This window comes from Camarhynchus parvulus, chromosome 2 (assembly GCF_901933205.1).
Source record: "Camarhynchus parvulus chromosome 2, STF_HiC, whole genome shotgun sequence".
Taxonomy (NCBI): domain Eukaryota; kingdom Metazoa; phylum Chordata; class Aves; order Passeriformes; family Thraupidae; genus Camarhynchus; species Camarhynchus parvulus.
Genome location: NC_044572.1, coordinates 11,984,028 through 12,011,543, shown reverse-complemented (window position 1 = coordinate 12,011,543; position 27,516 = coordinate 11,984,028). Strand labels below are relative to the sequence as shown.

General features: G+C 40.4%; 1 protein-coding gene across 1 annotated transcript; it reads left to right on the top strand.

The window, feature by feature from the left end:
* PITRM1 (pitrilysin metallopeptidase 1) lies at positions 1–27,516 on the top strand. Its single transcript, XM_030943845.1, has 27 exons — positions 1–107; positions 299–401; positions 1,223–1,329; positions 1,878–2,029; positions 2,467–2,581; positions 2,714–2,810; positions 3,197–3,357; positions 4,580–4,706; positions 5,390–5,478; positions 6,017–6,145; positions 8,112–8,225; positions 8,631–8,727; positions 12,624–12,758; positions 14,633–14,771; positions 16,172–16,288; positions 17,392–17,524; positions 18,225–18,345; positions 19,101–19,177; positions 19,474–19,639; positions 19,763–19,863; positions 20,813–20,933; positions 21,704–21,775; positions 22,835–22,947; positions 23,406–23,531; positions 24,756–24,901; positions 26,477–26,579; positions 27,064–27,516. Exons 1-27 carry the CDS (start codon positions 70–72, stop codon positions 27,155–27,157), a joined length of 3,093 nt encoding a protein of 1,030 aa, XP_030799705.1. The 5' UTR covers positions 1–69; the 3' UTR covers positions 27,158–27,516.

Here is a 27,516-nt window from a genome sequence, read left to right as displayed (position 1 = left end):
GCGCCTGCGCCGGTTCCCGCTGCGCTGTGCTCTCCGCCGTGCGGCCCGGCCCGCTGGCCCCGCGCAGCCATGTGGAGCCGCTACCGGGGGCTGCTGGGCCGCGGCCGGTGAGCAAGCATGGAGCGGGCGGGGACCCTCGCCCTGCGCGGCCCCGGCCCCTGGCGCCCGGCCGAGGGGCGCGGAGCTCCGAGCCCCTGCCCAGGCACAGGGCCCTGCTCGCCGGGGCCGGTGTCGGTCGCGGCTGACGGCACCGCCGGCCGGAGCGCGTTTGTTCAGAGGGAATTTTGTGTCGTTTCAGGTCGCTGAGCCGGAGGGCGTGGAGGTGGAAGAGCATTGCCGCGAACGAGAGAGCGCTGCAGTACCGGGTGGGAGAGCAGATCCACGGCTTCACCGTGAAGCAGGTGAGCGCCGCCGCCGCCGGCGTTTGCTCTGGTTGTGTGCATAAACTTCCCCGGGCTTACAAGGCACTGGGTGAGGCCCGGCGTCTGCGCATTAAATACTTGCTTTGAATGGTCAGTCGTAAAAATGATTCAGGAGTTCCTTGTAGTTACTTTTCTGCCAACAAATACTTTAGGTGCCATTAATAGATTTTCTGATAGGGAGCTAATTCTGGAGTAAATACTGCACCCCACGAGCTGCAGATGTGTCTGCTGCAGATATGACCAGTAGGTGTGGCTTTCTAAAAGTCCTGACAGATAACAGGATTTCACTGTGTGAATGTGTTTTGATAAACGTATTCAAGTAACAGTGTTATTTTCTACGATGCTTTTAATACCTGTGTTGGAAAGCTACCATGGAAATATGTTGAATTTCTTTCTACTTTTTCAAAGGAAAAAAGCAGGAGTGGAGAGTAAAGGTTATTTGTGGGAAGTGATTGCTAGTGACAGAGCTAGTGGTATAACAGTGTCCTTGCTTTTTCTGTATCTTTTCTAGCCATTGACATTTGAATATATGCCTTTTCTTTTTGTATTACAGATTGAGTTTTTATAAGAGTATGGTTCCTTGGTGGTAGTATACTTTCATTGGGTTAAAAAATTAATTTAAATTTTATTTTTCATTTGCGTAATTATTTTTCCCTTCAAAGCACAGGAGCAAAAATTTTTTTCAGGCTGTCTAAGCCAGTGTAATGTATAAGGCTAACAACTGTAATTCCTATATCATGCATGATTTATTTGACCTAGTTGAAGTCACACTGCAATACAGATGTTTTCTTCCAATGCAGGTGACAGCTGTTCCTGAGCTGTTCCTGACTGCAGTGAAGCTTAGTCACGATGGTACAGGAGCCAGGTATTTACATGTGGCTCGGGAGGACTCCAATAATCTGTTCAGGTAAGACATTACTGTAAGTTTTGCACATTCAATCTCCACATCACCTTTTGTTTTTTCAGTTGTAATCTGGCATCATGGCTGGATTATTCTGTGATAACAGGGAGAACAGTACTTCCTTTGTGGGGCTTCTTAGAATTTTTCAGGTTGGAAGAGATATCATGAAGTCTGTTGTTCAATCTGCTGCTCAAAACAGGATCAGTGTTAAATTCAGGTCTAGTTCCTGCCTTGAAAGCTTTCAGAGACAGAGATTATGCAACCATAACCTTCCATGAAGTTGTTTTATTTGAGCCTTTTCGATAAAAATAAATGTGTTTACTCTTGTGCTGAAAACTTCTGTACTGACTCCAGAAATAGAAGTGCAGAGGCTGTACTCCCTCTGAAAAAGATGGCTGAGCACTCGGGAGTCTGAAGAAGTCAGACTCTGTATCTGGCGTGTGCCATGTTAGCTGTTAGGCCCTGATGATGCTGCCATAAATCTCAGGTGCAGGCAGGAGTGGGTGCACTCCTCCTCCTAGTGACTGCATCCCTCCCTGTGCTCTCTCTTGCAGTATCCAGTTCCGAACCACTCCGATGGACAGCACCGGCGTCCCGCATATTCTGGAGCACACGGTGCTCTGTGGTTCCCAAAAGTATCCCTGCAGAGACCCCTTCTTTAAAATGTTAAACAGGTCACTGTCCACTTTTATGAATGCATTCACAGGTAAGTCCAAAGGAAATAATGCCACTTAAAGTGCATGAGGTTTTATTGCAATAGAGCTGTCTGTTGGCTCTCCTTAATTTGGCTTTGGAGAGCCATTATTATTGGGTGTGAATGTTGTGGGGCATTAAAAAGTTAACAAGGCAAGACAGCAAAATAAGTATTGTTCATTTGTCAGTTACAAAATCCCAGTAGAGTTGGAGCTTTATACTATCCGAAAATACATTTAATTATTTATATGGATATATGGCTAAAGCAAAGTTTTCATGGTAAAATAGCTGCATGTTAAAAATGTGTATTCCTCAGCAAAAATACAGTTCATCTAGTACATTTCTTCTCTTCCAGATATTTATATGGATGAGAAATTAAAAATCAACAAGGGCAAAACATGTCTTAAACTTTCTAAAGTTCTGATTATTTTTATGTTTATTTGTATGCAGCTAGTGATTACACACTCTATCCATTTTCAACACAAAATCCCAAGGACTTTCAGAACCTCCTGTCAGTGTATTTGGATGCAGCTTTCTTTCCATGCCTACGTCAACTAGATTTCTGGTAAGACAGTTTGAGATGTATGCAAACTTTAAATTTAAAGATCCTGTTAAAGTCAAGATAAAAAGCTTCCCCCCCACCCCCAAATCAGCAAAACCTTCAAACTCTCAACATTCTCTGTTATTAATTTTTCAGGCAAGAAGGTTGGAGGTTAGAACATGAGAACCCAGCTGATCCTCAGACACCTCTAGTCTTCAAAGGAGTTGTTTTTAATGAAATGAAAGGGGCATTTGTAAGTTTTGTGGATGTTTCGTTTGAGTTCTTACAGTGAAGTAGTTTCAGCTGTAGGTTATCAATGGCATTATTGCACCAGAGATTGCCATTCCTCCCTTTGAAAATTTAAATCCTCAGTAAAGTCAACACCGTTGCCTAGATTTTAATTTTTTAAGGTAACCTGTCAAAAGTTTGTTTACATATAGCAAGGCACTTTGTTAATGCATTTTATTGTAAAATATTCTCTTACATTAGTATGGAACCATAGCTCGTTTTGTTAGAGTACATGGGACTGCATGTGGGAGGTTGTGTAAGTTAGAGCTCTGAGATCTTATTATTGAGCACCTTTTCTCTTTTAAATGTGTTTTGATGGCTTTCACTGAAATGTGGTGTTTTCCTATTAAGACAGATAATGAGAGGATATTTGCACAACACCTGCAGAACAAAATCCTTCCTGATCACACTTATGGTGTCATTTCTGGTGGAGATCCGTTATGTATTCCTGACCTCACATGGGAGCAGCTTAAGCAGTTCCATGCCACACATTATCATCCAAGCAATTCCAGGTATGTGAGATTGGTGACTAACTTCCTAGGTTACTGGGTTAGTGCTTTCTTTGTACTTTTGTGAGGAGAAAACCAGAAGCACAGTGTTCTTATCCACATGGCCAGCAACAAAGATAAGTGTGCCCTACAGCAGTTAGAACAGCATGGAAGCAAGGAATTTTTTCTAGAAAGAGCAGTGAAGAGTGAATTGAAAACAGGAGGGAAAGGTGTCTGATTTTCTCCAGTGTGTCTGTTTGCCTGATCATGCAGACCTGAACCTCCATATGAGCTGGGGGAAAAGGGAATGTACTAATAAGCATTTAGCAATAATATCAGGGGGTTGAGATGTAAGCAGCAGAGATTAATCTAAGGGTTCCCGTCCTCTTTGAAGTAACACAGATTGAGTTAGAAGTTAAAAAAGAATGATTTCATTTCCTCCTGCATCACCTATTACTGTAGTGAGTTCTAAATAATGGATAGTCATTTGATTCAGGTACTGATTTGGTTGATATTAACAAGGTATTTAAACTGGAAGTCGATTTGAAGGTTACATGCAGGGAAATAATTCTTTCTCCTGTACTGATTTGGTGGCCAATCTGTTATTTTGATTAATTCACTTGTGGAACATCCGCTTGTGTCTTGACAGTGACTTTACAATCTGTTGATTTTTCTCATTGTCCCAAGTATTCTGCTGTACTGGTTTTGAGATTTTAGTCAGGGGATGAGATTTACCTGAGGCACAGCTTGTGCTCATATTTGGTCCTGTGGAAGTCCTTTAGGTGTGGGAATGTGTTTGGTGGAGTGACCCATGGAACCCAGCCGTGTTTTGTAGACAGAAAAAACCTAGGGCATGGATCACTGTATTTTATACTTAAAGTGTGAGGACTATGAGAATTTTGTCTTCTGAAACTTATGAGCACTGGGTTTCTGGCTTCAATTACTAATAATTTTTTTCTGGAACATTGTATATACCTGCAACTGAACAAATTTGAACATAATAAAACTAAACATGATGAAAATAATAAGGTGTTTTGTGGCCCACAAGCTGAGAAATGTGGATTTTTATCAAGAGATTGTGAAATTTATATATGTTGCATAGGTTGAAGACCCACCAAACTATTTTCCACTCCAGATGTAACAGAATTACTGGAAAGCACATGAAATTCAGAGTATAATACAGATAGCTACTGTAAATTTCATATTAAATCAAGTGTTTAATCCCAATATTTTATTTGAAATGCAGATTTTTCACTTATGGTAATTTTCCACTGGAGCAACATCTGAAGCAAATACATGAGGAAGCATTGGCAAAGTTTGAAAGAATTGAATCAAATACAGACATCCCAAAACAGAAACTCTGGGATAAGCCTGTAAGTAAAATCAACAAACAAACAAACAGCACTAAACCCGAAAACCTCCCACATTAATATTTTAACCTAACCTGCTGGAGTTACTCATTTGTTTAGAATTGTGTAAATGAGCCAAAGTATTTTTATTTTTGGTTACATGGGGGACAAACTACAGTTACTTTTGAGTTTCCATAGTGTGATGATTGCCTGCAGTTGTTTTTCTTATTTCCAATTTTCAAGTCCCTTGTCATTTGATACACCGAAGCACTTACTAATGGAAAGCATTTAGGACTAATGAAAGAAATACTGGTTCTTAGTGTCAGGAAATATGCTTTCTAATGATACCTAATCTTCCAAACGTTGGTGTCAAAAATAATTTTCATGTTCTCTTCCTCCCCCCTCCTCATTTTCCTCCCTGGCATGTCCAGAAGTGTAAACATTTCTTTCAAAAATAGCTCAGAATGTTATTTATGGCCAGACTTTCTTCAGTCTCTCCTGTGTTGTCCACTTTTAAACATTGAGATGCCACTCATTTTTCAAGTTAGTGTATGTTTGTGTATTTGTTCATGGATCTTGAATTTATTCATGAGCATCTGTGAAATTATTTTAAATAATTGGAAAAATGATGCTATGAAGATGCAAGTTATTTTTTGTTTGTAACTTCTGCTGTGAGTTTATTGTGTATCATTTATTGTACTTTATAGAGAGAACACAGGGTAACATGTGGCTTAGACTCCTTTGCTGCTGATCCTTCCAAGCAGACTACTGTCAGTGTCAGCTACTTGTTGACAGAGTAAGTACATCAAAATGAAATTCTGAATAAAAGGTTCATTTTAGATCTTAAAGCAAGGTGCAGACATGTTTCTTGTCCCCAGTCCCTCTTGATAAATGTCATCTCTAAAGAAAATAATTCCAGGGGAAAATAGATCAGTCCTGCTTTAGTAAACAAAAGTGTAATTGCTAAATAATTTGCTTTAGTGGATAGACACAAGAAAAATCAGATGTTACTTTACAGAACTGTTCAGTGGATGAGACATTTGAAAACATTGTCTTCCTTTCAGTTTCCTGCCATGTGCAGGCTCTTCTGTATGACCCTGCTGCTAACTTATCTCCCCTTGCAGCCCAATTTAAGTTGCTTTCCTGGTAGTTATAACAAGTGAAAGATGTGGAGCCCTCCTATTTCCCTAGGGTCTGATGTGGGCTTCACAGCTGACAATTATTTCTCCCTTGCTCCATTTACCTTTGTTTTCTAGTTCTTTTGACATGGACTCAGTGATACTGGGTGTTATATACGGTTTTATGGTTTTTAAGAACTAATTGTTTTTCTTCAGCATTACAGACACTTTTGAAACATTCACCCTAAGCCTTTTGTCTTCACTGTTGGTTGATGGGCCGAATTCTCCTTTTTACAAAGCCTTAATTGAGTCTGGTGTTGGTACAGATTTTTCTCCTGATGTTGGGTAAGTGTTGCAGTTCACATTTCATCACTATAAGCAATGTTAGAAAAACTAAAAAGAACTTCTAAGTTGGAGGAACTCATCTCTTATACTAGCCATTTACACCAGAGTAATCTTATTTTAATATTAAAGCATTGTAAGGGTTTCTCCTGGTGAACTGTAAAGTATGCTCAGATGTAACTTCTGTCTCATCAAAGTACTTGGATAGAAGCTGAGTTGGTTTAATCAGTTGTATTGTTTACAGCTTATGAACCAAAAAATTGGATAGATAGGATAAAATATGGAATACCTTCAGTGCCTAAATTTTTCATCCTGGACATTTAAGTATTACTCAGAAGTGTTTGTGAGGTTACAGAGCTCTTCTTTGTAACCATGTTGCTTAAATTGCTTTAATTCTGTGGTTTAGTAGTAGTTAAGCTTGTCACAAATGTGTCTTTCTGCTACCAGGTGCTGTTATCTTGCCAGCACCTCAGTACAGAATATTGCCCAGAATATTGTTAGTTGGAAGGATCATTGAGTCCATCTCTTAAGTAAATGGCCTATGCAGGGAAGGAGCCCACAACCTCAGTGATATTAGCACCATGCTCTAACCAACTGAGCTAATCTCAGGGTCATTACAAAAGGGTATTTCAGCTGACTCTTGCTCCAGCTGCAGCTCCCAGTCCTTGCTTCCAGCTGCAGCTCCCAGCCCATTTCCTGAGCACGCTGCAGGCTGAGAGTGGGTGCATTATCTGCCCTGAACTTGGGCTCAGCTGCTCATCACATTTTGCTTTTTTTGTCAGCACAGAGAAGGAAGTGCTTCCCAGGCGTGATTCATCTGCCTGATTTTTAGACTTGGGATGACAAAAATCATGCCTTTTTCTCCAGTGGCTCTCTCAGGTGTTTGAGTGGAAAACCTTATTATGCTCACCCATAATTTTAATGTCTTACTCTGCCTGGCTTGACCAGTTTCTACATGAAGTAGTTGGCTTTGTGCAAGTCCTTTGTCATACATGCCAGTGCCATGTAGACGTCTTAATATTCCAGAGCATGGCAGTAGAAATCCTTCTTTAGACACTGAAGTAGGGATTATGTTGTATTTTTTGTCAGCTGGTTCTTTTCCAGGTTGGCTGGATTGATATAAAGTTGAACAGTTCAGTGAACTGGCCTTTAATTTGTCTTAGTGGCTGTGCTGATGGATCTACAAGCATAAGTTTGAGCCCAGAGATGAGTGTTGCAGAATCCAGAGCCTGAGCCTGCCATTGAATTCCTTCTGTAGTTTTTAGACAGAAGTGGTTTTGTGTAATAGTGGTTTTTACTAGTGCACGAGCAGTAGTAAAAGTGTAATAGTGGTTTTTACTAGTGCATTGAGCACCTATTGCTTGTTTGTTGGCTTTGAACTGCTTTGTTCTGTATTTCTGCAAGTGCCATTTTGTCTCTGTAAAGATGAGCTTTGTGGTTAACCCTGCCTGACAACTTGGACAGAATTGTCTTTACTGTTATAAATTTTTTAGTACAGTTGATAACAATTGCAGTGAATGTGGAAAACTTAACCTTAACCACTTACTTTACAAATACTGCTTTAGAAGTACTGTTGCACTCACCTGCTTAAGTAAAATGTATGTGTTTGGTGTTACACACAGCTAAAATTTCCACCTTAAAAACACTTCTGTACCTAAAAGAAATTACAGATTGAATGGGAAGATGAACAGAAAATTCCGGCTTTACTTCTGTCACTGTTTTTCTTTCTCTAAAACCGTATGCTGTGGGTTTTCTTAAGTGGCTACTACTACTGAGATTGAACAAAAAATGTTTTTAAGTTCAATCTCTTGTTCCTTTGGTAATTACTTTACTTCCTATCGAGCTTTTAAATCTTGTGTGTTTATGTATGTGGAAACAATGGGTATTTTTTTCCTTCACTTGCCTTTGTTGACAGCTTTAATGCTTAAGTTCTAGTACTTGTCTCTGAGTTGGTTATGTTTTACTCTAGGTTTAATGGCTCAACAAGAGAAGCTTATTTCAGTGTGGGTCTACAGGGTATTGCTGAAAGAGACATTGATACTGTGAAGCAGATCATTGACAGAACAGTCGATGAAGTTATTGCGTGAGTAATGCTAAAGTTTTCAGAATAATCATAGTTAATATAATAATGTGTAGGCATGTAATAATACAGATTTGTATATAATAACATGCCTTAAAAATCTAGTTATATTACCATAAAGGCACCAAAGCAGAAATAATATTGTTCAATACTCTTACAACTTGTGTCTGCTGCTTCCTTTATTGTAGTTTGTTCTCATAAATGAAACCTTCAGGAGTTTATTGATGTTAGTTCAGTTTCTCTAAATGATACAACATGATTACATTATTTCCTATCAATTTTAATTCAGTGTGAAAGGCATTATGTTGTAATGCTGCCTTTATTGATCTAATAATTCATTTTCGTAACTTCACTTAGTGATCAATGTTAATGGATATGATTTCCTTCTCTCATCACCCCTTCCCAAAGGAAAGGATTTGAGGAAGATAGGATTGAAGCTCTACTTCACAAAATTGAAATACAGTTGAAGCATCAGTCTACGAGTTTTGGACTTGCCCTGACATCTGTAAGTCTGTGTGTGTGTATTTCTTTTAAGAATAGTTACAAAAAATCTACCACCTCTGTCTTTATAAAATACAGGGTCATTTTATTGGCCCCTGATATGTAAAACTTCCCGCTTAAGGGCTCTTCCTTTGTCATATTGTGTACATCTTTCTTTTCAATAGCTGTCAGACTGTCTGTGGACTTCCCACTGTATGAGTTAATCGGGCAGTGAGCCTGTTGTCTTTGCCTGAATAGCAGCTTTGATTGCAGTAGCACTGGTTATTCTGTGAGGGCCATATCATACTGGCTCTGGGAACTGTGTGTTTTGGCTAGATGCCTGTGTGTTTTCTAAAAGCCAAATAGAAGGACTGTATTTTTCTGTGGACTTCAGGATTGTACTGCTGCAAGTTAATTTCTAGATTCATGAGGGAAAATGTACGGTAATGCAATTCTTGGCCTCAAATTTTAATACCAAACTGTTACAGAAAATCCATTCCACAGCAGAATGTTGTGTCTTGAAGGAGTCTGCAAGTCATCTTTTATTTGGAATGAGGGAGGTGCAGCATTTGCAGTCACTGTGGAAATCAGGGTCTCCTGCAGCCACTCATTCTTTAATCTCCTCTGTTCCTTTCTGCTCTGCAGCAACTTCAGCTCCTCAGTGGCTCTTTTGCTTTCTGTCTTTCAGGTGATGTATATTCTTTGCATCAGCAGGGTTTCATTCCTAGATATATACAGTTAGGCAAAGAAGCAGAACCCTGGATTAACAGGAGATTTGTAAATGGGTGAGCACAAACAAAAGCTGTTTCAAAACAGATTGCCATACAGCCAAATAGGCAAATTGTGGATGTTTAAATGCCTGTCATGTTTCATGGTAAATCTGGCAAAATATGCCTGACTTTAACAGTCAGTAATCTGGCGTGTCTTCAGATGTTGTAATTCTGTCTGATGAAATATTTATGCAGATAACTTAATCCCTTTTAACTTAATCAACATTTTTAAGTCTTGAAATCGATTCACCTTCATTGTAGAAAAGAAACCTCTTGAATATTTCTTGCTTTGAAAGACCAGTCTTGCAGCATTTAGTGTTAATACTCCCTTAGAGGAGAGTTATGTTTCAGTTTGTTTCCCTAAAGTCATGTTTTAGAAGTTGGCTTTGAAGAGGGACTAGTTACAGGGACTTAGTTATAACTAAAGTGATCATAGATATCATAGAATGGTTTGTTTTGGAAGGGACCTTCGAAGATCACCCAGGTTCAACCTCCCTGCAATAACCAGGGCCATCATTCACTAAATCTAGTTACTCAGAGCACTTTTGACATGTCTTCAGACACTTCCAGGGAATGGAACACCCACAGCTTCTGTCAGCAACCTGTTCCATTGTCTCACCACCCTCATAGTAAAGAACTTCTTTATGTCCAATCTAAATCTGATGTCTTTCAGTTTTAAACCATTGCTGCTTGTCTTGTCTGTACATGATGTGTAAAAAGTCCTTTTATAAGCCCCCTTCATGTATTGAAAGGCCACAGTAAGATATCTTCAAAACCCTTTCCTTCTCCAGGCTGAACAGCCTCAAGTCTCTCAGCCTGTCTTTGTAGGAGAGGTGTTCCAGCACTTTGATCATTTCTGTGGTCCTTCTCTGGCCTCCTCTGACAGGTGAATGTCTGTCTTGCACTGCAGGCCCCAGAGCTGGATGTAGGACCTCAGATGGGCTCTAATGGCAGTGGGGTAGAGGGACAGCATCACCTCCCTCACCCTGCTGGCCCTGATTCTTTTGGTGCATCCCAGGATACAATTGGCTCTCTGGGCTGGGAGCACTCATTGTGGACTCATTTCCAATTTCTCATCTATCAATATCCCCAAGCCCTTCTCTACAGCTCTGCTTTCAAACCTTAAGTCACTAAACTTGTACTGATTATTGGTCATTGCCCCAGCCTCCGTGCAGGACCTTGCACTTGGCCTTGTCTGAACTTCATGAGGGTCATGTAGGTGCACTCCTCAAGCCTGTCCAACTCCCTCTGGATGGCATCCCTTCCCTCCAGAGTGTCCACCACACCTCTCAGCTTGGTGTCATCTGCAAACCTGCTGTGAGTGCCCTCAGTGCCACTGGCTGTGTAATAAATAAAGGTGTTCGATAGTGTTGTACCCAGTACAGAGCCCTGAGGGACAGGCAGTGCTTGATACTGATCTCCCTTTGGATGCTGGCCATTGGAGTGCAGCTGCTTGCATGTCACCATCCAGCCAATTCCTTATCCATCCCATAGTCCATCCATCAAATCCATATCTTTCCAGTCTAACAGTGAAGGATGTTGTGTGGAACTTTCAAAGGTCCTGTTAAAGTCAAGATAAGTGGCATCAGTTTTGATATTAGGAAAAAGCTGTTCACAAGAGGGTGGTCAGACATTGGATCAAGCTCTCCCAGGTGGCTGGGATAGAGTTAAATCTCCTCCCAGTGGCTGGAGGGGGCTGTGTTCTGGGTTTGTGCTGATATCACAGGGGTGTTTTCATTATTGCTCACTGTTGGCACAGTGTCAGGGCCTTCTCTGCTTGTCCCCCTCACCCCACCAGCCAGGAAGCTGGTGATGGGCAAGGAGCTGGGAGGGGACACCAGGGGACAGCCAACCCCAAATAACCCAAGGGTTGTCCCACACTTTGCTCAGCACTAAGAGCTGAGGGAAGAAGAAAGGAGGGCTTGTTTGGAGTGGTGGTGTTTGTCTTCCCAGGTCACCAGTAGATGTGATGGAGCCCTGCTGTCCTGGGCATGGTGATCGTCTGCCTGCCCCTGGAAAGCAGGGAGTTAATTCCTTGGCTTGCTCTGCTTGAGCTTTACCTGTTAAAGTGCATTTATTCCAACACATGAGTTCCTTCACTTTCACCCTTCTGATCCTCCCCACATCCTGCTCTGAGGGGCAGAGAGAATGGCTGTGTGGAGCTGAGCTACCAGGGATGAACCATGGCACTGAAGTGGTCATGGCCCCAAGCCTGTCAGTGCCCAAAAACTGCTTGGACAATCCTCTTAGATACATGGTTAAACTTTCAGGCTGCCTCCTGAGAACCAGGACTGAACTGTTGTAATGACAGCAATCTCAAGTAAGGAGTGACTGCTTCTATTCCAGGAGAATTAGCTCAAGCATGTTCTAAAATAATGCTCTGCTTTGTATCATATTAGGGAATTTCCACTGAATAGATAAAAATAGTTATTATTTTAAAATGGTAAAGGCTTATGAACCTGCATGTAAATAAAGAGGTGAGAAAAGAGAAGGTGGATTTGACAGGGATTTTATACTTTGGTTTTTGTTTTTCCCCATTCACACAGAGTAGAAATGGAGAAACTTTTGCTGTCTTGCACTTGAGTTGTTTTGTAGAAATTTCAATAGCAATTTGAGCATACTCAAATTAGAAAATAAAAGAAATATCCTGGGGATATTTCTGGCTATTTAGTATTTTCTTTCTGCAAAGTCCCATCTAATTTGCATACTTTGTGTTTGAATCACCTTCCTATAAGTCATTTCATCTAGCTGATACAAAACTGTAGTATATATGTACTACTTTGTCTCTACCACCTGTTTCTCTTTTCCTTCTTTCTTGAGCTGAAAAACTAATTTTAATGTGAGGGACCAAATAATATTACAGTATATTTCCAAATGTGCGCAGCTATGCAAAAAAAAGGGTAATAATTTAAAAAATGGTGGTTTGGTATGGTGAAATTAGAGGCAAGAATGGAGAGAACAGGGGATGGTTGATGATGGAATAGAACTTTTGTCTGAACAATATTTTTCCCCCCTACAGCTACGTTAGGATTACTCACTCTGTATCTGCTATTCAAGTATAAGTGTTAAGGTGATTTTGGAACACTGATGCTGTCAGTTAGAGAAATGCAGATAGATTGTCCTGCTTACCTAATTACTCTTTTCCATTCAGTACATAGCCTCATGCTGGAATCAAGATGGGGATCCAGTGGAGCTTCTGAAGATTGCAGATAAAGTCTCTCAGTTCAAGCAGTGTCTTAAAGAAAATCCCAGATTTCTTCAGGAAAAAGTTAAAACATACTTCAAGGTAGGCAAACTTACAGAAAGTTATCTTGTATTAATTTTTAAAACACAATTTTGTATTTGAAGTTAAACTGAAGGCTAATTTTTTATCACCATATTGCCTGTTTCTAGGTGTGGCTTGAACAGCGACATATTAAAATGAAACATGTTAGTTTGAATGGTTTACGTTTCCACTTTTCAAAGTGGAAAAAAATTATCTGGCTGGTCATTTGGATACACATTTAATAGAATGCTGTTAGAATGATAGAATAGATCTAATAGAATGATAGAATGCTAATGTTTTACCAAACTGTGATTCCTGTAGAAGGGCACATCTTCTTCCTGATGAGAAGTTCAGATGTGAACAGAGAATTTTGGACCTGGTGTGTTCCTTAGTATTGACATAGCAAGGTGTATCTCATTTTCCTTGCAAAGGATTTGGTTTTAAGTAAGATTGTCTTGGTGTTCCTCATGTTCATTGAACTGCTGTGTGAACCTTGCTGTCAGTGCCAATTAATTTGTGCTCTTTCTCTTCTTTTCCTCTCCATATGTTCTTCTGGAGTTTTTGCAGAAATAAAAAATATCCAGTAAAGGCAGTATAACACTGAATAGTTCTGAAACCCTGAATTAGTTAATTAGAAAAAAAAATCCACTGATAGCAATGCAAAAATGGTGTGGATTTTTTTGTTGGGTTTGTCTTGTTTGTTTTGAAAGGCAGATTTATTAAAAGTAACTGTCACCCTGATTGGAGTAAAGCTGGATTCTTATATACTCCAAAAAAAAATCCAAGAGTCAGTAGCATCAGTTGAAATCAGTTTTTCTAAGAACATTTACTAGTGTCTGGAGGTGGTAGGGAGCTCTTAAAGTTTTGGCTTCTGTAGGGAAGAAATACAGGTGCAGTGTTTTTGCGAATGTCCTTTACAGGGGACTGAGGCAAAGGCCCATCTCAGTAGGAAATGATGAGAATAATTGGATGTTCTTACATCATAAGGTTATGCACTGTTGTACCTTGTGCTGGGAAATTATTAAAGCAGGCAGGCAGGGAGCAAGGGGGAGAATGCTATTAATCCTGTCCATTTTACTATGGCTGGTTAATCTCACATTTCTCTGTTTGACTCTGTAGTCAGGTTTCTGTAGTCTTTCCACACAGGCACGGGGGAAATAAACTCATAAAACAGAATCTGATTACATTGTCCCAAATTATTGGTGTCTGTCAGTGCCAGATGTTGCTGTTTGACTCCTACATTGAATTTGACATTTTTTGAGGTCACTGTCTTTTGGCTGGCCTCCCTTTCCTATTATTGAAAATGGAAGCTGCTTGAGTAATTTTGATATTAAAATTCCACAGTCTGGTGTAAACAAAGAAGAATTCAGCAGCAGTTATGGCACTTGTGTAACGCCTGCAGTTCTGTGGCAGCGAGGCTGATGTGTAAAGCATTTCTGAGCAGGATAAGGCATGCACATTCTACATCACTTGGGATCTCTGTGCACTCAAGCTTGGGCAGGTTGAAAGAGGTGTTTATTCAAACCCTCCTGCATTTAACAGAATTTCCCCATCTTACACCCTCCAGATGAAACTTAGGGCATGTGGTGTTATGTACAGTTGTTTAACATGGATTTAATTAAACTAATGAGTACTGTGTGCTGTTGAGGGATTCTGACTCTAGAGTGAAACTTAGCAGAAGGCTGTCAGTGCTTGTTCTAGTGGTGAGCAGCCTGTTCCCCACAGCAGCTTGTTCTGTGTGAAACCAAGGGCTCAGTCTGTGTGGTTGTGATGCTTTTGATAACATGCAAGCCAAATGATGCACAGGCTGTTTATCTGCTGCTGATGGAGCAATAAGCTGAGGCAAGGAAGTTGCCCTCAGAATTAATGCTTTGTTTTGGGGTTTATTTCTGCAGGATAATCCACACAAATTGACTCTGTCAATGAGTCCAGAGGAAGACTACCATGATAAACAAGCTAAAATGGAAGCAGAAAAGCTGGAAAAAAAGGTCAATGCACTTTCTGAAGAAGAAAAAACACAAATCTTTGAAAAAGGTTAACTTGCTTTTTCACATTTTTACTTGTATAACAGTTTTTTAGCTGTTATTCTGTAGAATATTTTAAATTCTCAGGCAGTCTCCAGCATTTGCTCTGAAAGGGATGGAGTTTTTTCATTGCAAATTTGTGTGTATGTGTTACAGGGCTATGCAGGGCAGTGCTTACACTACAGTGTATGGTTGGTATATTTCATTAGTTTTAACAGTCAAAAATAGAATGATCAATGTCTTCATTAGGGCAGAAGGAAGGAAACTGTTTTAAAATACCAATCTGTTTATTCTTTCCCATGTTAACCTGCACTGAGTGGGAGATGAATTCCCAGAATCCCAGAATGGGTCAGGTTGGAAGGGAGCACAGTGGGTATTCTGGGCCAACCTCCCTGCTCAGGCAGGGACATCCTAGAGCACGTGGCACAGGATTGCATGCAGGGGGTTCTGGAATATCTCCAGTGAGGGAGACTCCACACCCTCTGTGGGCAATCTGTTCCATGCTTGGTCACTGTACAGTAAAGTTCTTCCTCGTGTTCAGTTGGAACTTTTTTGTGCATCAGTTTTTACCTGTTACCTCCTGTCCTTTTGCTCAGCACCACCAAGCTCCATCCTCTGGGCAGCCTCTCTTCAGATACTTACCTACCATGTACCTTGAAGCTGTTTATTTATGAGCATCAGGTCTGCTCCATGCTCCTGTAAAACTTACATTTTGTAATTATATTTCTTATATTTTCTGGTTGAAAAGCCAACTATAAAAATAATGCTGGGTTTAACTTACTCTGGAGAATAACTTATGCTTGAAAACTGTGGGCAGTCGTCTAATTTTGTTAAAGCAGTGTCTAGTCACAGAAATCCTCCAAAAATGTGGCATTAATCTTCTGAAGCTTTGGTGTGTGACAGTAGATAGGGGAGCACGAAATCAGAGGAGGCTTTCTACTTACAGAGAAAATTTGAGAGTACTCAGAGATGACCAGCTAGTGTCTGAAATGTGAAAGTAATCACAACAATTTAGCTGCATCAGTGTTCTGACAGGGCACTTGAGTAAGAACTGGAATGGATTGGGTTAGAAAGAAGCTCCTTATCTGCCGGGTCTGGGTCTGTGCTTGCTGAGTGACAGGACAGACTGGCAGGTGTCACTTAAAGATTAAATTGCATGTTACTGTGAGCAGGCTGTGAAGAGGAGATTGGAAAGAGAATCTAACAAGAGTGTTCTCTTTGCTGTTGTTACATGATAATCAACAGAATTTGCTTTAGGAAAATACTTGCAAAATTGCCATTAAAAGACTCCAAACTTGACTCTTGAGTTTTTCTGGTCTGCATCATATCAGTAGATTTTAGGTCTTGACAGCACCTTCACTACAAGCTGAAAATAACAATTTGAACAATTTGCTGTTCTCTTCTGACTAGGTTTGGAATTAATTGCCCTTCAAAGCAAACCTCAGGATACCTCTTGTCTCCCAGCTTTAAAAGTGTCTGACATCGAGCCCAAAATCCCCTTCACTGTGCTGGAGACAGCACTCACAGGTTGGTGTCCCCACTGTCTCATATCCCAAAGAGCAGCATTGTTGGGTTGTTCCCTGGCTGCTGGCCAGCTGTGGCCCCTTGCCCAGCACATGGACTGGCTTTGTGGCCCATAGTGTTGCTCTTTTTCCTCCACTCCAGCCCAGCACCTCTGGGCAGACATGGCAGTGGATCCACAGAGCCATCACCTGTGAGGGGCAGCATGGACATGGAGCAGCCTCCTGGCCTTCCCAGGGCTGGCAGGAGCTCCTGCTGGCAGCTCCCTGCTGCAGGCATGCTCCCACCTTGCCCTGCAGTCAGAGGAGTCTTTGGCTGGCACATTCAGTGCTCTTGAGCAATCTCCTCACTTTCCAAAGGCTTACCCAGGTTGCAGAACTCTTGGCAGCTGGGGCAGCAAGCCTTCCTTACTGTCCCTCCCTACCTGCTTTTTACAGAATACAACATAGAGGAGCCATAGGAAAAAAATGTTACTGTAATTCCTCATAACTTCAGCACTTGTTTGTCCCTGCTTTGCTAGTGGTTTCCCCAGGGACTGATAGGAGATGGTAGTTCTGAATTTGGTTACAGTTCTGTCAAAATTTTTCAGTTAAATACTGTTCTTTAGTATTCTTATTTCTGACAGACATTTTTCTTCAAAATTTTATCAGCAAGTGTCAAGACTGTTTAATTTTGTTGCAAAAAATGACCTGGTTTTGGGAAAATTCTAATGTCTGTATTCTGATGGCCTGGTTCAGGAAGAGTGTACAGTACAAGAAACTGCTTTCCTCAATTTTTGTACAGATGAAGGCAAAAATAAGGAGGAAAAACTTTCTTGTTACTTCTTCAGGAACAAGTTGCTACTTGGTTGTTATTTCTAAAATACGACCTCTGTTAGAAGAATTCTCTTTTCAAATTGTCCATGTGTCCATTACCTTACTATGGACAAAACAGAAAAACCCCTTTGGTCCAGTGCTCAGTATAATGTGCAAAATTTAAACAAGAAGTGGCTCTGAAACACCAACAGAAAATTATTCTTAATGGGGTGTTCTTGTAAGAAACCATTTTGCTTTTGTGTGTTTGTAGTAGGAAGCTGCTGGTTATTCTTTGCTTTTGTTTTTAATCCCTAGCTGATGACATCCCTGTCCAGTACTGTGCTCAGCCAACCAATGGGGTGGTTTATTTCCGAGCTGTTTCCAGCCTGAACACACTTCCTGAGGAGCTCAAGCCATATGTGCCACTCTTCTGCAACGTCATTACCAGGTGAGAGGTTTGCTTTCTTAGAAGCTGAAGCAACAGGCTGTAATACAGCTTGCCAAAATACTAGTACTGACTTTAATAATTCCAGCATCTGTTCTTACTATAAAAGGGAAAGGCTGATAAGTTGGTTTCCTGCAGAAGAAAATCTTCTTTATTCCCCAGTGTTGCTAAATTGCTTCCCCTTCTTCACCAGTCTCTGCATTGCCTTTTTGTCCAGTGTCAACACAAGTGTTCCCTCAACAGATTGGAAAATTTCTATGAATGAGAAATAGCCTAGCAGAGATTAAAGTTTTTCCTTGAAAAGACTTCTGGTGCAATTTTGCCATGAGGGGACAGAAAGAGTGACCCCATCACAAGGGAAAGAGGAGCACAGAGCAGAACAAGTGACCTGGGCTGGGAGGAATATGTTTTTATTGATGAGAGCAACTTATGTTATTAAATATAGTTCTTAAGGATGTTGATAGCAAGCCTGCACATAAAGCATGCTTTTTAATACAGCATTTTAAATTAGCAGGGTGCTTTAATTGAAAAGCTTGGTGGGAAGCTTTTATAAGACATGAAGTATTATGTTTGCTTGATAATGCCCCAAATTGTTTAGTTACTAAATTAGTATTGTCCTAAACAGACTAATTTACTAATTCTACATAGATTTTGGCTTTGGCATACACTGAAAAGGGAAACAAATCTCTCTTGTTTTTCACAGGATGGGATGTGGAGCCCTTGATTACAGGGAACAAGCCCAGAAAATAGAACTAAAAACAGGTGGTATGTCTGTCAGCCCACATATCATTCCAGATGATTCACACCTGGATGTCTATGAACAGGTAAATTAACCATAACCTTGCAGATGTTACACTTGCAGGAACAGTTCTGTAGTTAAGGGTCAGTCAGGGCTTCCATGAGGAGGGTCAAACTAATTTGCAGTGAAAGTCCTTGTAAGATATAAATTAGATAATTACAGTAACTTAGTGTTTTGTGTTAAGGGGAGTGCTTGATGTGGATGTTGTGTCTAAGGCAGTGCTTCACTTGCATCTGTCGCCGTATTCTTGAGTGCTCCAAAATATTTTGGAAGCGGAGGGAACAGAAAGGTGTGGTGCTGCACACAGTTTGCTGTTAATGTATGATGTCACTGTTGGCAGCATCATTAGATCTGTCTATTGGGCATAACAGTTCTGCAGTATTTCTTGAGATTTTTGCAAATTAGCTGGGGGTCTGCTCTGTATGGATCCTGGAGGATCCTGGAGTTAAAGAAAAGAAATTTCCTTGGAGAAATATGCACCCCAGAACAGAACTTGCACTTCATGGGAAAAAATACAAAATTTTGTGTCTGATCTGCTGCTTGGTGTTGAGAAGAAGAAATTGAGGAATAGCCAGGCTTGCTTTGTGAGAAGAGCAATCACATTTCATGTCTGCTCTCATTTCAGCGGCACAGCCTGCATTAAAGTGATTTTGTAATGTGTAGCATTAGTGTGGCATCATTGTATCATATCCGTGAAAAGTTACCGTGCATTTCTTGGGCCATTGCTGTGGTTGTCTTGTGTGAAGGGTTTTTTGTGTTTTGTTTATTTTTTTCCTTCAGGGTGTGCTCTTTTCGTCTCTGTGCTTGGATAGAAATCTGCCAGACATGATGAATTTATGGAGTGAAATATTTAACAAGTACAGTACATTGGATTTTGTTTGTTTGTGGGCTTGCATGTGTTTTGGGGTTCTCTTTTTCACTCTTTCCTCAACCATGCTTCTCTTCTTAGAGGTCCTACTTTGGGATTTATTTCCATAATTCTATCTCTATCTTTCTAAATTTGCATATTGCATCAAAAGCATGACTATATAGTGGATTAAATGGACAACCAACAGTTTAAATGCACTTTGTTGAACTTGGGATGATGAATGTTTCAGTAAAATAAGTTTCACTGGTGTCCTTTTGCATGAGACCTGTTTGTGTTCCTTTTCAGCCCAAGATTTGAGGAGGAAGAACATTTCAGAGTGCTGGTTAAGAAGACTGCCCAGGAGCTGTCAAATGGCATTCCAGATTGTGGGCATTTATATGCCTCTATTAGAGCCAGCAAAAACCTTACACCTTCTGGAGAGCTGCAGGAAATGTTCAGTGGGATGGATCAGGTGAGAAGTTAATAATGCCCTTCAGCAAGGCCCAAATCCTTGACTGTGGAGTTACAGGCTGGTTTTTGTTAATTCTTCCTGTTGGTTTAATCTGTGGTCTTTCTGCCTTCCCTTCCTGCACAGGTGAAGTTGATGAAGAGAATAGCAGAAATGCCTGATATTAAACCAGTACTACGCAAACTACCACGCATTAAAAAGTATTTATTAAACAGTGACAACATCAGGTGAGCTGAAAAGAAAGGGGAATTTTGGTTTAAGAGAGGCCATGGCCTGTGAATATGTTCTTCTCAGTGCACCTCATGGTGTACTCGGGTTTTATGAAATGGGACTTCTGTGGAAATACTACAGAAATGTTTAATTTAAATTCCCCTTGCTTACAGAGCATTAGCTATGGTGCTATGGTAGCTCATTTTGTTCGGTTTTTAAAGGGTTTGAGAAACTTACAGCAAATTTTGTAGGTAACAGTTGTACCCAAAGCTTGTTAGTGACCTGTGTGATTTTACAGAAGTAGCCAAAAATCTGCTTGTGTTTTTCCTTTCAAGGTGCCCATTGGACAAATACTGTTATATTGTTTTGTAACAGTTGAGTATAGTTTGGTTTCATTCCTAGAAGGAAAGCAGTGACATTCTGAAACTTGCTTTATGCATATATTGGAAAAAGTAAAGAGACCACATTAAGGAGTGTAATGTCAGATGCATTAGTTCCCAAAATGGGTCTGTTTGAAGTGACATAAGTTAAAGTTTTGTTTTTTAAAGCATGAAATGATAAATGAAATTATGTAAATATTGGTGGTGTTCGAAGCCATGTTAGGCCTACCTGTAAAGAGAGGTATTTTTTATATTTATAATTATTTTCCTTCAGATACTTTTTTATTTGAAAAACTGAGCTAGTCCTGTCTTGTGCACAGAAGTGGTTTGACAGCTACTGCTCAACTTTTGGTCTGAAAGTGTTCTAGGATGGGCAAAAGAACAATTGGATTGTAATTTTTTTTTTCACATCAGATGCTAGATTGAATATTTTGCCTTTCTCTCTGTTAATGATTACCTGAGATCACTGACATAACATTCTGATGATTTAATTGAAAATGTTTAGAAAGACAAAGTGGTACAAATTATAAAAGACTCCCTGAAAACACAAAACCATACTTAAAAACTTGGTATGTATTTTTGACAGATGTTCTGTGAATGCAGCACCTCAGCAGATACCAGCAGCATCTAAAGAAGTAGAGAAATTTCTAAAGGGCATAGCCAGAAGTAAAAAAGAGAGAAAACCTGTTCGTCCACATGTGATTGAGGTGAGAAAATGTCATTTGTGGTTAGGGCATCAAATACACTTGACTTGATCATGTCAGTACCATTGTGCAATCAGAAAAGTTTGAACTCGGATATTGTGTCCATGTCTGAAGAAATCTGGCAGACATCTCTGTGATCAGCTGCTCTGTGTTTTGCCATGGAGTGTCTTCACTGCAGCACAGTGGACAATAGACATGCAGGAGATCAGCTGTTAAGCCTTACCCTGGGGTTACTGCTTCGGTGTGGGATGTGGAAAAAGAATTTCTTCCTTTCTTTGCTGCATAAAACTTTTAGCTGAGCTTTACTTGAAATGATGGCCAAAAAGCAAATAGGGCATGGTGTGCAGTTCCTCAGTTGCATATGAATTTGTTTTTGTTATCAGGGTGTTCAGGACATTGACACAAAATACACTTGATTCAGTGGAATTAACAAAGGATCTGCTCTGTCACTATGCAGATCTGTCTTAATTTCTGATGAAACTGGAATAAACTCCTAGTTCCTTACCCATGAGTGAAATGATAGTTTGTAACTTTATGGGCCTCATTTAATCTGGGTCTTGATGTCTCTCAGTGCCAGATTACTCTTGGAAGAAAATAATTTGGCATTTCTTTAGGAAATATAAAGAATATAAAATTGAGTACCTTGCTTATGTTTGTGAAGGCATGGTTTGATGATTGCCTTAGAGAGGTTTGAGTGGAAGGGATTGCATTTGTATTAGTCTTGGTCTGAATTCTTAAATCATCTTTTAATATGAGAACTGGCTCTCTTCTAGAAATCTTCAGAAGTGAAACCTGTGGGAAGTGAAATGGGTACTGGTGTGCAGATCACAAGGAAATTAGTTAATGTAAGTACATTATTGGTGAGGGATATTGGTATTACAGGGCTGTTACTGATGGTCATGGTCCATCTTAAACTGTTACAAAAGCACTGAAACATAATTCGTGCCCTTCAGTTCTATAACTAACCATCAAACTCAGTCACTTCCAGTTAGTCCCTTCCTTTCCTTGGTCTCCTCCCTAAATGATTCTGTGTGTGAATGACACTTGAGAGAAGAGCATTAGTGAAAATTAGGTGAAAATGAAGATCTGTATTTGGCTACAGGGATGAAGAGCATACCCTGAGCTCTCCTTTTAGAAGAGAGGGGCAGGGAGAGCTCAGCCCAGTGCTGCAAATACACTACTCTACTTGGCCCATTCAGAGTTGTATGAGGGTCTGGGAATGGGGTTTCTGAATGTAAGAAAGGATTGAGAGTTCTGAAATAGTTGCACTGGAGGTGTGTAAGGATCTGCTTGTGCCTAAGTGTGCACACAAGCAGATGCATGTGTGAAAGAGGCAAAGCAGCAAGCTCTGGAGGCCCAGATACATGAAGGGGACTGGAAGTTTGGAAGTGAGGTTGTGAGAAGAATTGAGTCTGTTGTAGGGGATGTTTGAGCAGGAATTTATACTACAGCTGCTGTCATAAATAGCTTACTTTTTTTGTGGGTACACAGTTCCTGACTCTCTTTTCAATGTCTAGAATGGATGGGTTGGGATATGATGTGGTGACATGTACATATGTGACACAAGTGGAGAGTTATGAACACATTTCAATCAAAGTAAATCTGTGGCTAAATCCAAACTCCTGGGAAGTGATTCAAAATCTGCAGAACTGAGAAGGGGGAGTGCAAGGATGGGTAGCTGATGTATGGTGTCCCTCTCCTTTAGTTTTCCAAGGCAATTCTTTGTACTGGATTGCTGATACAGGCACAACGGAAATGTCACTGGTTGCAGGGTAGGATAAGTAGCAGCTTTAGCATTTATTTGTGTGTATGTTTGGCAGAATTTCCTAGTTCTCAAAAAGGTGAGGGTTCTCAGATGGGTAAATTGTCTCTGCTGCTGTGACAATAATGTGTTCTTCTCCTAGGATCCTACTTTCAAGCCATGCCAGATGAAGACCCATTTTGTACTTCCCTTCCCAGTGAACTATATCGGGGAATGCATTCGAACTGTTCCCTACACAGCTGCAGACTATGCCAGGTGGGAAGCAGAACATCAGGGAGCTCTCAGTGCACTGCACAGCACAAAGCAAAATGGAAAGGGTTGGGCTGACTGCAGAAAATGGAGTGTTGATAGTAAATAATTTTCAGTGCATTTGTCACAAAATCTTTACAAAGCAGCTGGGCCCAGAGCAGCCCTGTAAATGCTGGGATTAAGTAATGAGGGGCTGCTGTCCCCTACCTTGGAATAAACAGCCCTGCCTACTTGTACATGTCCTGAGTTGCCAGTCCTGTTGCATGTAACAAAGTTCAGAGCCCCTCTTACAGTGATGTGACATTATTCAGCTGTTATTAAATAGCGAGCATTGCTGTTGAAAATGTCGTAGATTACAAGCAGCAGTGCATTGCAAATGGGGATCTGGGGGAGCTTTAGAGGCAGTTGAGACTATTACTGTTGCCCAGTTCGCATCTTCACTGCTTCTATTTCTTTCATTTCAGCCTTCGAATTCTTGCACGGTTGATGACAGCTAAATTCCTACATACAGAAATCAGAGAGAAAGGAGGGGCTTATGGTGGAGGTGCTAAACTTAGTCAAAATGGCATATTCACATTCTACTCCTACAGGTAACAGTGCATTTCTTTCCTCTTGATGGCTGAGGGGACCACTGACTGCATTTCACTGTGCCTTATTTTTGACTTCCTTGTAGCAGTCTTTCAAGAAGAAGTGAAATAAAAAAGATGAAATTAAGTGAGTGATTCAATGCTGATGAAGTTAGATTGCCTAATAAAACCATCCTTGCTTTATCTTGTTTGTATCCTTGGGAAAGCTTAATTTATCTCTGCTGGTAGCAACCACTGCTGCACCTCTGCACTTTGGTGTTTACTGTCTCAGTCTCAGATTTATGTATAACTGGCTTGCACTTGTTTATTTATGCGTTAAGGAAGCCCTAAAAAAGGAAATTTAAGATTACTGTAAATTTGAGACCATGAAGTAGAATGATGATGTTCCCTAAGGTCCTGAGTTTGAAAATAAGTAGCTTCCTTAAAGCAACTGTCTGAAATCATCAGAGATTCAGCACAAAGCATTGCTGGGGATAAGCTAGAACTGCTTGCTCCTTCTTTTCTGTTTTTCTCTTTTGCCAGTCCAGAACAGTTACCCTGTATTCAGCTTACCAAGGCACTTTCTGATGAAATTTCAACTAGAGGTATTATAGTTGTAATCCCCGCTAGCAGTGTTGTGTGGCTGGAGTCCTGGCTTCAGTTGTTTTCCTAGCCCAGAGGCAGGCTGGCACAGTGCTTGGTCAGGGTTCCTGACGGAGGTTTGAGCAGTCTGGTCTTTCTGTGAAGTTTCAACTTGGTAGGACTTGTCCTGGCAGTAGTCCTCGACTTGCCAGTAGTAGTTAACCTGTGGCACCTGTTTTACAGAGAGTAAAAACAGGTGTGGCAAGAAAAGCAACTGAGAGAAGATAGGGCATATCATAAATATTCCTGGTGTGGGCAGTAATGTTTTTTGAGCCCACTGTGAACAGCACTGGCTTACCTGACCTGCTTTTATTACACCACTTCTCTCTACACCATCTTGAACTACTTTTAGGCAGCTGAAATTCTGTACCTGTGTATCTAAAATTGTGAATTTGCTTGGTTTGTAACAATACGTTCTTCTGGAAAAGAAATGCAAAACTAAACCCCAGAACCTCTTTTTGTACAAAAAAAAAATGAAGTTTATAATTTGTTTTTCCCCATGTGTGATGCATAGTAAATTATGAATGAAATGAGAATAAAGGAATTTTGGTTTTTCATTTTTTAAGACTGAAGTAATCAATTTATATGTTTTCTTTTTATTCTAAGAGACCCAAATTCATTAGCCACCTTGAAAACATTTGAAAAAGCAGTCGAATGGGCCAAATCTGGAGAATTCACCCAGCAAGATATTGATGAAGCTAAACTAGCAGTGTTTGCTGCTGTGGATGCACCAATAGCTCCTTCAGACAAAGGTACATTACTCATCATCCTCTCAGGGCTATCAGTGTTTATTTGCTTTTTAATTTCAGTTTAAAGGGAAGAAAATAGTTTGCTAAACTGTGTTAGGTGATAAAATTTGTGTTTGGAAGATGAGAGATAATGGCAGTTTCAGTGAATCTGTTGGCTCCTGTTGCTCCTTTTCAGAAAGACCCTCATCCACTCAGGTTCTGCTGAAGTTTTGTGTTACTGCTCCTGTGTGTCACATGGAGGTAGATTGAGGAAATTATTTTAGGTTTGGAGAGCATTATATGCAGATAAATGAATAGAAATACTGGTCCTCTGATTCAAAAAGAGCTGAGGGATTACTTTCCTGACTCAAGCAGGCATACTGACCGTGAATGTCTCTAGCCCTTTGTGCATATGTTCTCTGAAGTTAGAACACAGAAGTCTGTCTGCTGGGGTGGAGGGTGTTTTTAGCTTCTTTGCAGATGTGCACATTCATGGATTGGTAGTATCTTTTCAGTTTACTGACATGTAGCTTTGCTGTCCTCACTTCCCTCCCTTGTTCTCTAGCTGAATTTCAATCCAAAACTTGCCCAGTTAAAACACATTTCCTTCCCATGCACAAAAGAATGACAAGGTTAAGATCAGCATTATTTTAAAATGTGCTTGTATTAGCACTAACTTTTTAAACAAGAACACTTCAAATTAAGCTTTTACCTGTCAGGATCTGGTTTTGGTCTGGGCAGTTAAAAAGCAGCGGGTGCGAGGTGCACAGGAGTGCGGTGCCTGCACATTGGGTGTTGGTGTCAGTGAGGGATGATGAACATTCTTTGGCATTTGAACACAGATCTTAACAGAGCACTGAATAGGAGAGCTCTGTTCCAGAGGCCTGGGAACTGGTGCAAGGAACGCCTGTCCCTTGATGCATTTGAGTGACTGGGCGCTGCAGATGGATGTGAAAACCTTACCTGGCTGGGCAGTCAGCCCTGCCATGGGCAGGAGGTTGGACTAAGTTGACTCCCATTCCCCAGCTACCTTTATTTCCCTGTGGTTATTTGCCTGGCAAAAAGCTTTTCTGTGATTATTTTGGAGTTCTCTGGTTGTTCAAGGAGCAGTTAAAATGCTGCGGGCAAATGCTCCAACAAAACATTAAAGTATTTGTATGCAGATTTCTGCATGTAGTACAAAACTGTGAGCAAACCTTCACATTGCAGATACATCACAACTGACTGGAATTAAAATGTTCCAAAAAACAGAAGCTTCATGAAATGCAGTTTGTTTAAAAAAGTTGTTAGAACCGATACTCTTCAGAATTAATTATGTTTGTTTCCTGGACCACTGTTACATTCAGATTTTTGACAAACTAAATAATTTGCCAAAATAGAATTGCTTTTTTCTTAAATAGGAAACTGTTACTACCTCACCCTGGTTTTAACTTACTGTGCTTGAGTCAGTTGGATATTATCTCAGCATGATGGTTTAATGGAAGTCTCTATTCCTTTTGAGCACACATTCCTGTTGTAGTTTGCTCTCATTCCTTGCATGTGGCTGTGACAGATTCCAGTGCACCAGAGCAGTGTGTGGTTTTGTTTTCTTTTCCCTAGGAATGGGTCATTTCTTGTATGGCATTTCAGATGAAATGAAGCAGTCGCACAGAGAACAACTTTTTGCTGTCAACAGTGATAACTTGGTTGATGTATCAAACAAGTAAGCCTCTGCTCAGTTGTCATATTTAAGTTACTGGTTTTCTTCCCTTGGTCTTTCATACTATTTTCACTATTTTCTTCTGTAACCTAGAAAAGGATATGTTAATTATATCCTGTTTATTGCACATTTAGCAGATGTAATTCCCTCCTACACTCTGAGTTTGTGGGAGATTTGGTTTGATTTACTTTTGAAAGGCATAGGAACTGTCTGGGTAGACTATATGAGTAGGTATGAGTGCACTATATGAGCTGGTTCTACTCCACTTGTAGCATTTTGTGTCTGACTTCCACTGTAGATGTAAGAATTCCACCACAGCCAAGTACAGGGTTAAGGAGAGGTTGTTGTGATGAGTGGGCACAACACAAATTTTATACAGCAAAGGACACTCTTCCTGAGATGGGAGTATTTTTAACTTTCACAGCAGAGCTGTGGTTAGCCAAATGTAGCAGTTTGTCACTTGTTTATGGGGTTTTTTTATTTCCAGGTACCTTGCAGCTGGGAAGAGCACTCGTGGTCAAGCTGTACTTGGCCCAGAAAATGCAGATATCACCAAAGATCCCTCATGGGTCAAACGATGACTTTGGCTTTTCTCTGGGTGTGACTACAACATTAGGGGTTTTTAGTAACTTCTAGCAGTGCTATGGTCCAACTGAAATATTCATTGCTGGCTTTTAACAGTGTTCACCAAACCAGTTAGAAGCTCCCCTTCTCAGAATAATGATGTGAAAAATTTTCTAACCATTCAGTATTTGAGAGCAAGAATTACATGCTCTGCATGGCAAAGACAGACCTTAATCTTTTACTGAAGCCTCACTCCTCCAATCACATATGAACACTATATAAATGAAATATTTTTATATATGTAAAACTCTAGTTTTAAATGGTGTTTTGTTTGAAATCATGTTTGTGTTGGGTATATAAAGAGCTGTCTCTCATA